General features: G+C 41.6%; 1 protein-coding gene across 4 annotated transcripts in view; it reads left to right on the plus strand.

Annotated features, from left to right (window-relative positions):
• Nucleotides 1-855: 855 nt before the first annotated feature.
• MCCC1 (methylcrotonyl-CoA carboxylase subunit 1) overlaps nt 856-12064 on the plus strand; it is a 58474-nt gene continuing 47265 nt past the window's right edge. Inside the window, exons 1-4 of one of the 4 annotated variants that reach the window (XM_042955796.1) lie at nt 856-1050; nt 4698-4744; nt 6258-6397; nt 9772-9867. In XM_042955796.1, coding sequence (XP_042811730.1) covers nt 962-1050; nt 4698-4744; nt 6258-6397; nt 9772-9867 — 372 coding nt within the window. In that variant the 5' untranslated portion in view covers nt 856-961. Of the gene's footprint in view, nt 1051-4697; nt 4745-6257; nt 6398-8571; nt 8612-9771; nt 9868-12064 lie in introns of those variants that run through there. The other 3 variants (XM_042955798.1, XM_042955799.1, XM_042955800.1) reach the window with 3 other exon arrangements.

A 12064-nucleotide genomic window follows, 5' to 3' on the forward strand; every position in this document is an offset into this window, starting at 1 on the left:
CTTAAAGTTGAGCAAAACTAGTCAAATCTATAATTTGTTTTCTGTATGTGACTTTTTCCCACTTATTTTTTTTATCACAGCAAATGTGCATTGCCCCCCCCCCCCCTTCTGGTTAAACGATTTTGCTGTTATTAATTTCTTTTCTAACCTCTGGATTTATTAGCCTTTATTACTAGCTTCTTAATTTATTAATTTCTTTTATCATTACCAGTTTCTTTATTCTGCTTTCCTATGTTTATTTTCATATTTTTAACCCTTAAATTGGATAATTAATTTACTTCCACTATAAATTTGCTTATGAGCCAGCTTTAACTATGTCCAAACAAGCATCTGTATGCAGTATTTTTATTTTCTAGATATTCTGCAATTTCGGTTTGACTTCCTCTTTTTCCCAAGCCAACTAAAACACTTATTTAAAAGTTCAAGTAGTTGTGACTTTTTTATTTTATTTGTTTTGTTTTTTTTTTCTCCCCTTTCTTGAGAACACTAGAAAGTTATGTATCTTGCCCTTCACTGCATTTGAGTTTTCCCCCGGGACTCCTCTTCCCCCACTTTCTCGCACCTTTAATGATAAAGATCAAGAGGAATGTTCTCCTTAAAGCCCGACGAGAACGAGGGAACCCTGCGGGCCAGTAGAAGAAACAGCAAGCCAGACCCGCAGGTCCTTTGGTGAATGAGGGCCAACCCCTGGTTCAGTAGGCACTGCGCCAAGGAGAAGTAGGGACCACACCTCCGCGGGCTTGTGGACGATTGGCCAACCGTCGCCTCCGAAGTCCTGCTCTGTTCTTTGATTGGTTTTGACGGAGAGGCCCCCACCACGCTTTAGAGGCCTAGCGCCTGACTGGGACCTGGACGGTGGCCTGTGAAGGACAATAGGCTTCCGGAGCGGAGGAAAGGTTTTGCAGGGAGTGGGAAGCAGCTGGTGTAACCAGAAGTCGGAGAGCGACCGGGTTGTGGAGCCATGGCGGCAACCTCTGCGGTGTCGGTGCTGCTCTTGGCGGCAGAGAAGAACCGGTGGCTGCGAGTCCCGAGCCTGCTGCTGCCGCCGAGGTAACGTGAGGCGGAGGGGCAGTGGATCAGCGTCCGGGGTCGGAGGCAGGGGTGGTGTAAATGGACTCCTGCACGCCGAGAGAGGTGCGCGGGGACCGAGGATCGAGCAGGAGGAGGGGAGAGCGTTAGGAAAACCCCAGCCCCTTTCACGGTGTTCTGCTCTGTCTTGGCATCGGGAGAGAGACCTGTTCACACCCAGCCCTTCCTTTTCTTCCCCTTGCTCCCCGTATCCACTCTGCAGCCTCTATTTGCCTCTGTTTTTCCATTTTCGGGCAGTGGGGGAGGGGTGGAGCTGGGCCTGCCACATCCCTGCTTCCCTCGCTACAGGGGCAAGAGAGACGCTTGTACAGCTGCTAACCGTTAACATGGTGCTTTCACTGCATTCCCTGTGTGGGGAGTGTTGATGATCCCCGTTCTGGTGAAGCTCAGAGGGGTCAACGACTTGCTCAAGTTTACACAAGGAGTAAGAAATGGAGCCAGGACGCCCCTCGAGCCCCTTTCGGTTCAGCTAGCCCCGGTCAGGTGTCCGGTTCAGAGACTCTGTGGAGTTCTTTCTCATTGTTGGAATGGATCAAGCTAACAAAAGTAAATTTACCTTCCAGAGGGTGAGAGGTTGGTTTGTTAAAAGTTCTCAGAGGCAAGTTTGAACAAAGCTATGACTCTAACTAACCTGACCCCAGATCAGTTTCAAATTTTGAGCTGTAAGTTTCAATGACAATAAATTTGGTAGTGAAGACATCCTCAGGTCTCCTGGTAGCAGGCTTCTTTACCTTGCTTTGTTTCTTCCTCCTCTTCACCTCCTCCTGTGTTCTGGAAAGACAGGGTAGCTTAGTGCTGAAGGGCACAGACTGTGCTGTCAGAAGCCAGAGTTCTCAGCTTTGCTACTCTCTAGCTGTGTGCCCAACCTTGGGCACATTACTTAATATCTCTGTGCTTCAGTTTCCTGACTTAGGAGGAGGTGATGATACTATTCCTAGAGGAGATAATATTAGTACCTAGCACTGTGTGAATTAAATGAATTAATACATGGAAAGAGGCTCAAACAATCTGGTGCATATGAATCAATCCATAAATACAGCTTTTGTTTGCTTTTATTTTCCACAAATTACTGGAGAGGTATTTAGATTTGAGTTACTTAATTGTAGAACTAGCCCCAGAGTAAAATAAGACAGTTGGTGAAAGTAATGTTAATGCTCTTTTCTTTCTCCTGGTTTTTCTTTTCTTAGGTTTCCAGGGCTCTTCAGGATATTACACAGACCATTTTCTCTCTCTTCCCTCTCCCTCTCAAATCTTCCCTACTGTGTGTAGAACTGTTCTCAGGTAGCTGTCATCCTGGAAAATGTTACAGTTGTTAATGGCATTAAGGAATTACAAATCTTATCATTATAGAGAGTATTTTCATGTCTTGTATGTCATAATTCTCCAGTAACAAAGAGAAATGAAGTCTAATGGTGGAATTTTAGAAATGAGAGTATACTGGTATAGAATTTATGTTGAATCAGGGTGGGATTATCTCATGGAAGCAACTTCTTAATTTTGTTTGTTTAAGCCATTGTTTTAAGCTATAGCTTGGATAATGGTGAAAAATGGAATAGACCTATCAAAACATCATTGAGATCGAGGATTATGTTAAGTAGTGTGTCTGTATGTGATTGTCGGTCTGTTTTCACTACAAAATCACAGAGGAAAACTTTAGTTCAGCAATGGCCTTGAAACTTAATCAGGATCTTAAGCTGGATTTACCAAGAAACAGCCATTTTATAGATAAATCTGTCCAGGACAAGCCTTGAATCTTATAAAAAACTTATCTGAAGAATGTGATGGGAAGATGCTGTGAACCAGAAGATACCTTTTAAAGATAAGGAAAAACAGTCTTTCTCCTTGAAGATTAAGAGAATGAGGTCAGTCAAATTGGAAAGAAGTGGGAAAGCAATAGCCTCCTGAGAAAGCTGTCTTGTGGGACTCAAGTGCCAAAGCTGTGGGTCTTCCCACCAGCCCTTCACGGATGGCAACATCTGATTGAGTTTGCATCAGAGAGTAATGACTGTCTGACCTACTGTTATAATCCCGCCCCCTGCACCCCTGCCCCAGTGAAATGCTAGTTCTGTTCAGTTACGTAGCTATATGCATAGTGTATACATGCTACACATACATAGTTGCTTAGTATCTAATGTACATTGTGGTTTTTATCACCCGCTGTGTACATGATCTAAAATGATTAGTTCTTTATGACCATAGTTTTAACAAATCTCCCATGTATGGGTGGAAAAGCCTATGGTGGAATTCCTTCTGTAATTTGGTTTTTTCCTAGTGTATTCTTTTTAGCTGACACCAGATAGGCATTATACTTACACTTTTTTGTTCCTAAAGTAAATCTGGCCTGCTTTCTGTTACCTCTGGGTTAAAGTTTTGTTACTTGCTGTATCAATATGTATCATGGAACTTAAAAATTGTTTTAGACCTTAGTAAACTTCTACCTAGTTAAGACACCTCAGACAAGTCACTTAGCCTCCCTTATTCTCCATTTCTTATTAATACAAGGATTCAGCTTAAGTTGTCTACTTTGAAAACTGAGAAGTATCTCTTGGTGTCTCCCGTCCTGTGTGAGGACACTGAAGTCTGAGTTGTAAAGTGAAAACTGGGTCTTGAGAGCGAAAAAATCTTAGATGTTACCATAGTTACTCCAAGGCTCGACCGCTCCTACAAAATCTTAGTATTTATGTTTTTGCATTAGGGGGCCATAATGAAAAAAGACTGGAGAAACACTGATGTAAAATGACTTGCCTGGTGTCACCAGCAGCTGGTCAGTGGGGGCTCTTCTGGCCCCACAGCCAGCAGTCTTTCTGCTGCCCTTGATCAGCTCCTTCTCTTTACTTCTCTGGGCTTAATTGTTCAAACCTTAATTATCAGGGGTTGAAGAAGATTGGTATTTTTCAAACTGTTGTTTGACCAGCATATTTTATTTAATAAAGTGGAATAGAACAGAAAGCATCAAAACACAGAGAAAATGTTCTGTCACGAAAATTCTGTTTTGTGTGTGTACCAACTTGTGAAGTCAGATACAATTTTACTTGAGTTGAAAGAGTTTGAAAAAGCTGAACTGTATGATCTTGAAGTACCTTGGCTTTCTAATTGTGACTCTGTGGCCATTTGCCAGCCTCTGGAGCAAGCAGGTTAGGTGATCCATTCAAGGACACACAGTGCCAGAGAGAACGGCCAAAACTGTAACTTCCGGTTTCTAGGGTAATTTTCTTCCCTCAAAGAAAGTCTTATTAAGTCACTTTGTAGGCTTCAGGCTTAACTAAGGTCACATCTAGACTTGGTTTCAGGTTTTGAATTAATAAATCATATAATGACTGAGGGGCGCCTGAAGCCTCCGACTTCACCTCAGGTCATGATCTCACAGCTGGTGAGTTCAAGCCCTGTGTCAGGCCCTGTGCTGACAGCTCAGAGCGTGGAGCCTGGAGCCTGTTTCAGATTCCGTGTCTCTCTCTCTCACTGCCCTTTCCCCTATGCACTCTGACACACACACACACACTCTCTCTCTCTAAAGTAAACATTTAAAAAATTTTTGATTCTTTTGAAACGACAATGACTGATCTTGTATATCCTGTTTAATTATTATTCCATTTGGATTCATTTGCTAGGAGATGGACTTGGAGACAGAGAACCATGAAGTATTCAACAACCGCAGGTACGTTCTTGATTTGCTTTGGCTTTGCAGATTATGAACTAAGAGGGAAATGCTTAATTCCTTAATTTGTATATATAGAATTAGTGCTCATGTATTTTTGAAATTTGGGATTTTCATGATCATTTTCTTAGTACGTATTGAGCCATGGTTTCCACCTCTTTTATGTCAAATCTCCCGTTGTTGAGTCTACAATATATACAGAAATAATTGGAAACATTTACATTTATGTCGCTACTTCCGTCTGTCTGATCCCGTTCAGTGCCATGAATTGGAAAGGCATAACTCTGATGGTCTAAATCAGTGCTTTAAAACCGTTCTGATAAGTGGCAGACATTTTTTCAAATAAAATTTTACGCGGAATTCCCAACGATAAAACGTGTGAAAGTGTAGACACGGTTGATTGGGTGCAGCTTCCTCCCCACAACACACGCATGCATACTTCATCCCAGCAGCTCCTGTGACCTGTGACAACTCAGACTCCATAGATCCCCATAGGGAAACGTTGTTTTAAGTTATAGAAAACCTTATTTGTTTTAGAATAATAGCCATTATAAACTGCCCAGGAGCATTTATTTCATGTGTGATACGGAAGTGCATTTTACATATTAACACAGTAACATGTCCTGTGGCACGGATGCCAGTGCCCTGGTGCGGCACTCAGCGTTCATGCAAGAGAGCCATACGTCCCTGTGTTTGCGTGCAGAGGGATAGAGACGATGGAGTTGAGTGACTGCAGGTTCAGATTCTGAGGTGAACCTAACCTGGGTTCAAATCCTGGACCTGCTATTTCTTTTAGCCAGTATACTTTCAGGACAAAATGAGCATAATTTCAGGAAAGTAGTGTCTCTTTTAATTGTAATTCCTTTATCTTTAAAATTTATGTAACAATAATAGTATCTACTCCATAGGATTATTGTGAGGATTTAAATCCAGATTGAGTCTTTAGCACAGGAACTGTGGCATAAAAAGTACTTACTAAAGACTAATTATTATTAACTATGAGGGGTTTTTTGGGGCTATTGTAATTTGACCTTTGGCATATCAAAGCATCTTTTCATTTTAAAGTCGAAAAAGCTGAATAATATAAGAGTTTATGTTAATGAGGGTATCTTGGGTTTCAGGGGCATTTGGGTGGCTTAGTCGGTTAAGCGTCCGGCTCTTGAGTTTGGCTCAGGTCATGATCTCACAGTTCGTGACTTTGAGCCCCGCATCAGACTGTGCGCTGACAGTGTGGAGCCTGCTTGGAATCCTTCCTCTCTCTCTCTCTCTCTCTCTCTCTCTCTCTCTCTCTCTCTCTCTCAAAGTAAATAGACATTTTTTTAGAAAAGGGTATCTTGAATTTCAGTGAGAGGAAATGCACTAATATTAGTTAAAATGACTATTTGAGACTCTGTTATGCTAATTTTACCAAAACAAATGTTTATCAGCTGATTAATATAATGGAATCTTTATTTTGCTTTCTCATTCTTTGTTCTCCAGTAACATTTGTGTATGATTTTCATGGTGTTTTAAGCAGGACGAAACATTGCCAAGGTCCTCATTGCAAACAGAGGAGAAATTGCCTGCAGGGTGATACGAACAGCCAAAAAAATGGGAATACAGTCCGTGGCTGTTTATAGTGAGGCCGACAAGAATTCCATGCATGTAGACATGGTATGTTGTTAAAAACCGAAAGTCAAATTTTGTGATTGTATTTGTTTATTATGTTGGTATTTTACTCCTTTATGTTGACATTTTATGTTTGCTAGTGTTAATAGGACATAAGTGGGTAAGTTCAAACTGCTCACTAATTATCCCTGTTGGGATACATTTTCCAAACGTAACACCAGTTGAACTGAACAGTGTGTTTTGCTGTGTTTAGTTGACTTACCAGCAAGGTCCTGTCTTATCAAGGGTTGGTTAAAACAGTTCACAGAATGTGGCCACAGATCATACTTTGAGTGGCACATATCCAGGTCCCTGATGTACAAGAAGGATCCAGATCCCAGTCTTAGCAACTACCACATACTGGCCAGGGGATCTTTGACAAGTCATCTGATGTTTCTGAGCCTTGGCTTAACTATAAAATTATAACTGAAAGGATCCCATTTCCCTGAGGTCTGTAAGTGCTACCAGTTGTTACTAGCTATTGTTTACCAGACAGAGCCAACCATGGGTGAATTCAACTACTGGCCCACAGCAAGATTGAGCAGCGACAAATTCATGGCAACCAGCCTCCGCTCTCTGGGCACTTTTCTCTCTCATTCTGTGTGTTGACCATCTCAAGCCTGCTTTGTGCCATTCTAGCTGCTGACTCTCCCTCCACCCACCTATTCTCAGCAGACGATCTTGATTCACAGGGAAAGCAGAACTGTGCTTCCTGCCGCAGAATCTCTTCACTGCATCTGTGTCTGCCCTTGTCCCGTTCAAGGCCACTTGTCTTCCTGTGCTCTGGAGTCCTCCTCTTACCTTTTCAAGGATCTTCCATCTTCTTTTCGCACTGTATTCTGTCACTCTACTTCGTCTGCTCCCATGGCTTTGCTAAACACTTCCGAATTTCTGTTTCTAGCCCAGACTTCATTTTGAGTGTGATACAGGTATACCCAGCTGCCCACTTGACGTCTCCACGTGGATATGCGACAGGTACCAAACTAATATGCCTGACGTGGAACTCATGACTTTGATCTGTGGTGAAGCTGCTTTTCCTGCACACTTCCCTCACTCAGCAGATGACACCACCATTGCCCCTAAAAACTATAATGCCAGAGATCTGGGAGTATTTGAACATCTTCTGTCTTCCTGTCACTCTACATCCTTCCCTTTCCCCATCTAGACAGTCACCAAGTGCTGTTTATTCTGTTTCCCAAACACTTCTTTCCACTTCTTTCTGCCCTCTGCCACCAGTACCTTAAGTTGTAGCTGGCATCACCCCCACCGGCCCGATGTGGTAGCCTCCTAAGTGGTCTCCCTACTTTCATCTTGACCTCTCCCACGGTATGTTCTATGTTTCATCCAGACTGATTGCCTAAAATCAGATTTTTGATCTTACTCCTCTGCTTTAAATAACTTAAGCCTTTTTATCATCTACCAGACTAGCAAGAATTTAAAAGACGGATAATATTCAGTGTTGGTTAATGTGGTTAGAAATTGGTACATTGATGGAGATGTGTGTTGGTGACACCAGTTCAAGGGATGATCAACTAGCCTTCACCCAGCCTTGCAAACATACCTCTAGATCTCTGTCCAGAGACATGTTCACATGCATGTGCAAGTAGAGGCATGCATAGGAATGCTGCTAGCATCCAGTTTTTTGCCATTATGACCTAAATGTCTGTTCAGATGTACGTGGTTAAATGAACTTTGGTGCCTCCATACTGTGGGGCATTATGCCATTGTTATAAAAAATGAGGTAGACGTATGTGCACTAGCAAGGAAAGAGCTCCCAAGACCTACTGTTAATGAAAACAACAATTACAGGAGTTTGATCCTGTTTGTGTAAAAACTAAAAACTAAAACTGTATGTGTTTATGTAAATATATATAAATAAATAGGAATATGGATATGGAAAAAATATGTCCCAGAGATCATAGTGGTTTTATCTGGAGGAGGTTTGAAGGGAGGGAGAAGGTGGTGCCAAAAGACTCCTTTGCCTTTGTATTATTATTCACCTTATTTTAATTTTTTAATTTTTTTTTTTTAGAGATGAAGAGAGAGAGAAAGAGAAAGAGAGAAAGTAAGGGAGGGGCAGAGAGAGAGGGAGACACAGAATCCGAAGCAGGCTCCAGGCTCTGAGCTGTTAGCACAGAGCTCAATGTGGGGCTCGAACTCCTGTACCGCGAGATCATGACCTGAGCCAAAGTCTGATGCCCAACTGACTGAGCCACCCAGGTGCCCCTATTCACGTTTCTTAGAAGGAGAATGGATTTGTGTTTTGTGGAATTAAAGTTTAGAAACAAAAAATGACAACCAAAAAAACCTCATTATGTGTTACCTTAGGAGAAAATCCAAAGCTTTAACCTCCCGTGAGGCCCTCTGAAATCTGTGCTCCCTGGTCTGTCCAGACACATCTCTGGTCCCTGACCCCTTGGAGCCACTGGGCTCCAGCCACCCAAGCTTCTCTGTCAGTCCCTCAAATGGGCCAAGTTTCTTCCCACCCCAGGACCTTCATATATGTTGTTTGCTCTGTTTGGGAGGCTTGCCCCCATCTCCATTCCTGTTCTCAACTCCACATCCTGCACCCATTTGTCTGGCCAAGCCCTGGTCACCCTGGAGAAGCCGCTGATCTTCCTTCCCAGTCTTTCTTTGAGCACCCTTAGGCCTGATCAGTCTTCCTCTTCGCCTGCATTGTGTCCTTTGTTTTTCCTTCATGACCTTTCTCACAGTTGTCATTAAATATATGAATGTGTGTTTGATGTCTGTCTCCCTCTAGACAGGGACATTGTTTACTCTTGTACAGGCAGCTCCCACCTCAAAGCATGGCACATGGTCGGCATCCAGTAAGTCTTTGAATAAATGAATGATGTTTTCTGTCTTGTCTGCTTCAAGGGATGCGGTGATTTTGTGAAAGTTTTAAAGGATGGTATAAAGGAGTTCACAAATGGATAGAAAGAGCATTATCATCCTGCCTAAATAATTATATAAACTTCAGTAAACTTCATAATTTTATTTCTTGCTGTATACAACTGTCCTATGTTTTGTCTCTTGGCAAATTGGCAAAGTTTTGGCATTAGATACTTTTAAAGTTATTATTGTTACTAATGATGATACTGTGGTTAATGCCTATTGCTTTTTATCCTAAAGACATTTTATTTCACTCTATCTAGTGTTTAGTTTATACATAAAAATCAAGTTTGGGCATCCTCTTCTTGCAAAGATTCCAAACTGGCTTATTTTTATAACATAGACATGAGCTGGTCCTTCTGTTTCTTATTTCTTGCATTGTTCTTGGGGAGCCACCCTTTTTATTTATAATAATCAGATGACCCTGAAGCAGTTCTGTCGTGTACTAGTGTGTGCTAGCCATGTAAGCATGTAATATTCCTCAACAGGCAGATGAAGCATATTCTATTGGCCCTGCTCCCTCCCAGCAGAGCTACCTTTCTATGGAGAAAATCATTCAAGTGGCCAAGATCTCTGCTGCTCAGGTAATAAGATCATGCCGGTCTGGCTTAGACTGGCAGGATGGATGGGGGCAAAGGTGGGGCTGATAAACACTGCATCCAGTTCACTTCTTTTTTTTTTTTTTTTTCCCTAAAGTTTATTTATTTTATTTTGAGAGAGAGAGCGTGAGCGAGAGAGGGGCAGGGAGGGGGGCGTGGAGAGAATCCCAAGCAGGCTCCACAGCTGTCAGCACAAAGCCCCATGCAGGGCTCAAACTCACCAACAGTGAGATCATGACCTGAGCTGAAATCAAGAGTCGGACGCTTAACCAACTGAGCCACCCAGGCACCCCAGTGTTCTGTTCTTTAGAATCAGTTCCTAGACTGAATAACTTAGGCATTAATTTATACACGCAGGTACTTAAAATATGTTTGTTTCTAAACTTTTTAGTTATCTCTTGGAGTAAAAAACCCCTCGGAATGTACAGAGATGATACTAATACATGGACTTTATATACTTCCTTAGGAATGCAAGCACTATAACAGAAATAGCACTTCATATGTTTATCACGTGTTTGAACATACATGACACAGTATTATTACCTCCATTTTACAAATGTAAAATCTAATGCACAGAAGGTTACATGATATCCAAAATCATCTAGTCTCGCTAATCAGAGCATGTTCCATGGCATTGTTTGGGAACACTGTAGAAATGCAGACTCTTAGGCCTCACCCCAAGCCACAGTAGTTTATATTTTTATGCATACTTTGCATTTTTATTAAGCTCCCCAGGTGCTTTGAAAGCAAAATTTATCATTGAATAAGACAGGATTAAACAAGAGTCTCCCAACTTCTAGCCCTATATCAGGTGAGGCTGAGCAGTAGAACTTCGTTGCCCTGCATTTTGAGAAAAGGGAAGGTAGTATTTACTCAGAAATTTCAGGCTTCAGACACCTGGGTGGCTTACTCGGTTAAGCATCCAACTCTTAATCTCAGCTCAGGTCTTGATCTCGGGGTCGTGAGTTCAAGCCCCACATTGGGCACCACACTGGGTGTGGAGCCTATTAAAAAAATAATAAATGAGGGGTGCCTGGGTGACTCAGTTGGCTAGGCATCCAACTCTTCATTTTGGCTCAGGTCATTATCTCACGGTTTGTGAGTTCAAGCCCTACATCGGGCTCTGCACTGATGGTGCGGAGCCTGCTTGGGATTCTATGTCTCCTCCCCCCCCCCCCCCCGCCCCTCTCCCATTTGCTCTCTCTCTCAAAATAAATAAACGTTAAACAAAAATAAGTGAAAAAAATAAAGAGTATGACTTGTTCTCTCCACCATGGGAAGAACATATCTCATTTCTGCTTGAAGATAGAGCCAACAGCAACAACTTTGGATCTGTACATACGTTTGAACAAGCGCAACAGAAAGGTTACAAACTAAAAGCATGGAATAAATTATTTTGGCAGAGATTTAAGGGTAGGAGACAACAGTTTGTATCTTTACTGGTAAAGGCATGTTAGTACTATGGAATGAACGACGTTAATAGGCTTACAATCCTGTGATCCACTAGAGTGAATTGGCGGCTAAATACATACATACTTGATGGCTAGAGAAATTAGCTCCCTGGTTACAGTAGTGTTGTTGAGTTTTCCTTTCCGATATATTCAAATGCTCAAGAATTCTGTGATCTGGATATATTAAATTGTTCTTAATATAAATCAGCTAAAACTTCTTGAGGCCATTCCCATAATGTGTGGTTGGACTTTATTTTTGTAAGGCAACAGCTGCCTTTCTTTTTAGTTATAGAGAAAGAATATTTATCTAGTTCATCAGAGTTCTCTTGAATTAAGTATCTGTTCAAAAGAAGGGAGGCTAGCAACACCTCACCTTGAAAATGAAATTAAGGAAACAGTTATATTCACAATAACATTAGTAAAAATCAGTTAGCAAAATCATTTGAAGACCTATGTATGAAAACTATAACATGTTGCTGCAAGAAAAGAAGTTCTAAATAAATGGATAGATGTATCATTGGAAGAATCAATATGTTACGACGGCAGTTCTTTCCAGATTGGTCTGTAAATTTAAGGCAGCCTTTATCAAAATCCCAGTTGGCTTTTTTTTGGTCGATATTGACAAGCTGGTCCTAAAATAGCCCAAAGGTCTAGTATATAGTTAAAAGAATCTTGAAAAGACAATAAATTTGTAGACTCTCAGATTTCAGAATGCATTATAAAGCTACAGT

This window comes from Panthera leo, chromosome C2 (genome assembly GCF_018350215.1).
Source record: "Panthera leo isolate Ple1 chromosome C2, P.leo_Ple1_pat1.1, whole genome shotgun sequence".
NCBI lineage: Eukaryota > Metazoa > Chordata > Mammalia > Carnivora > Felidae > Panthera > Panthera leo.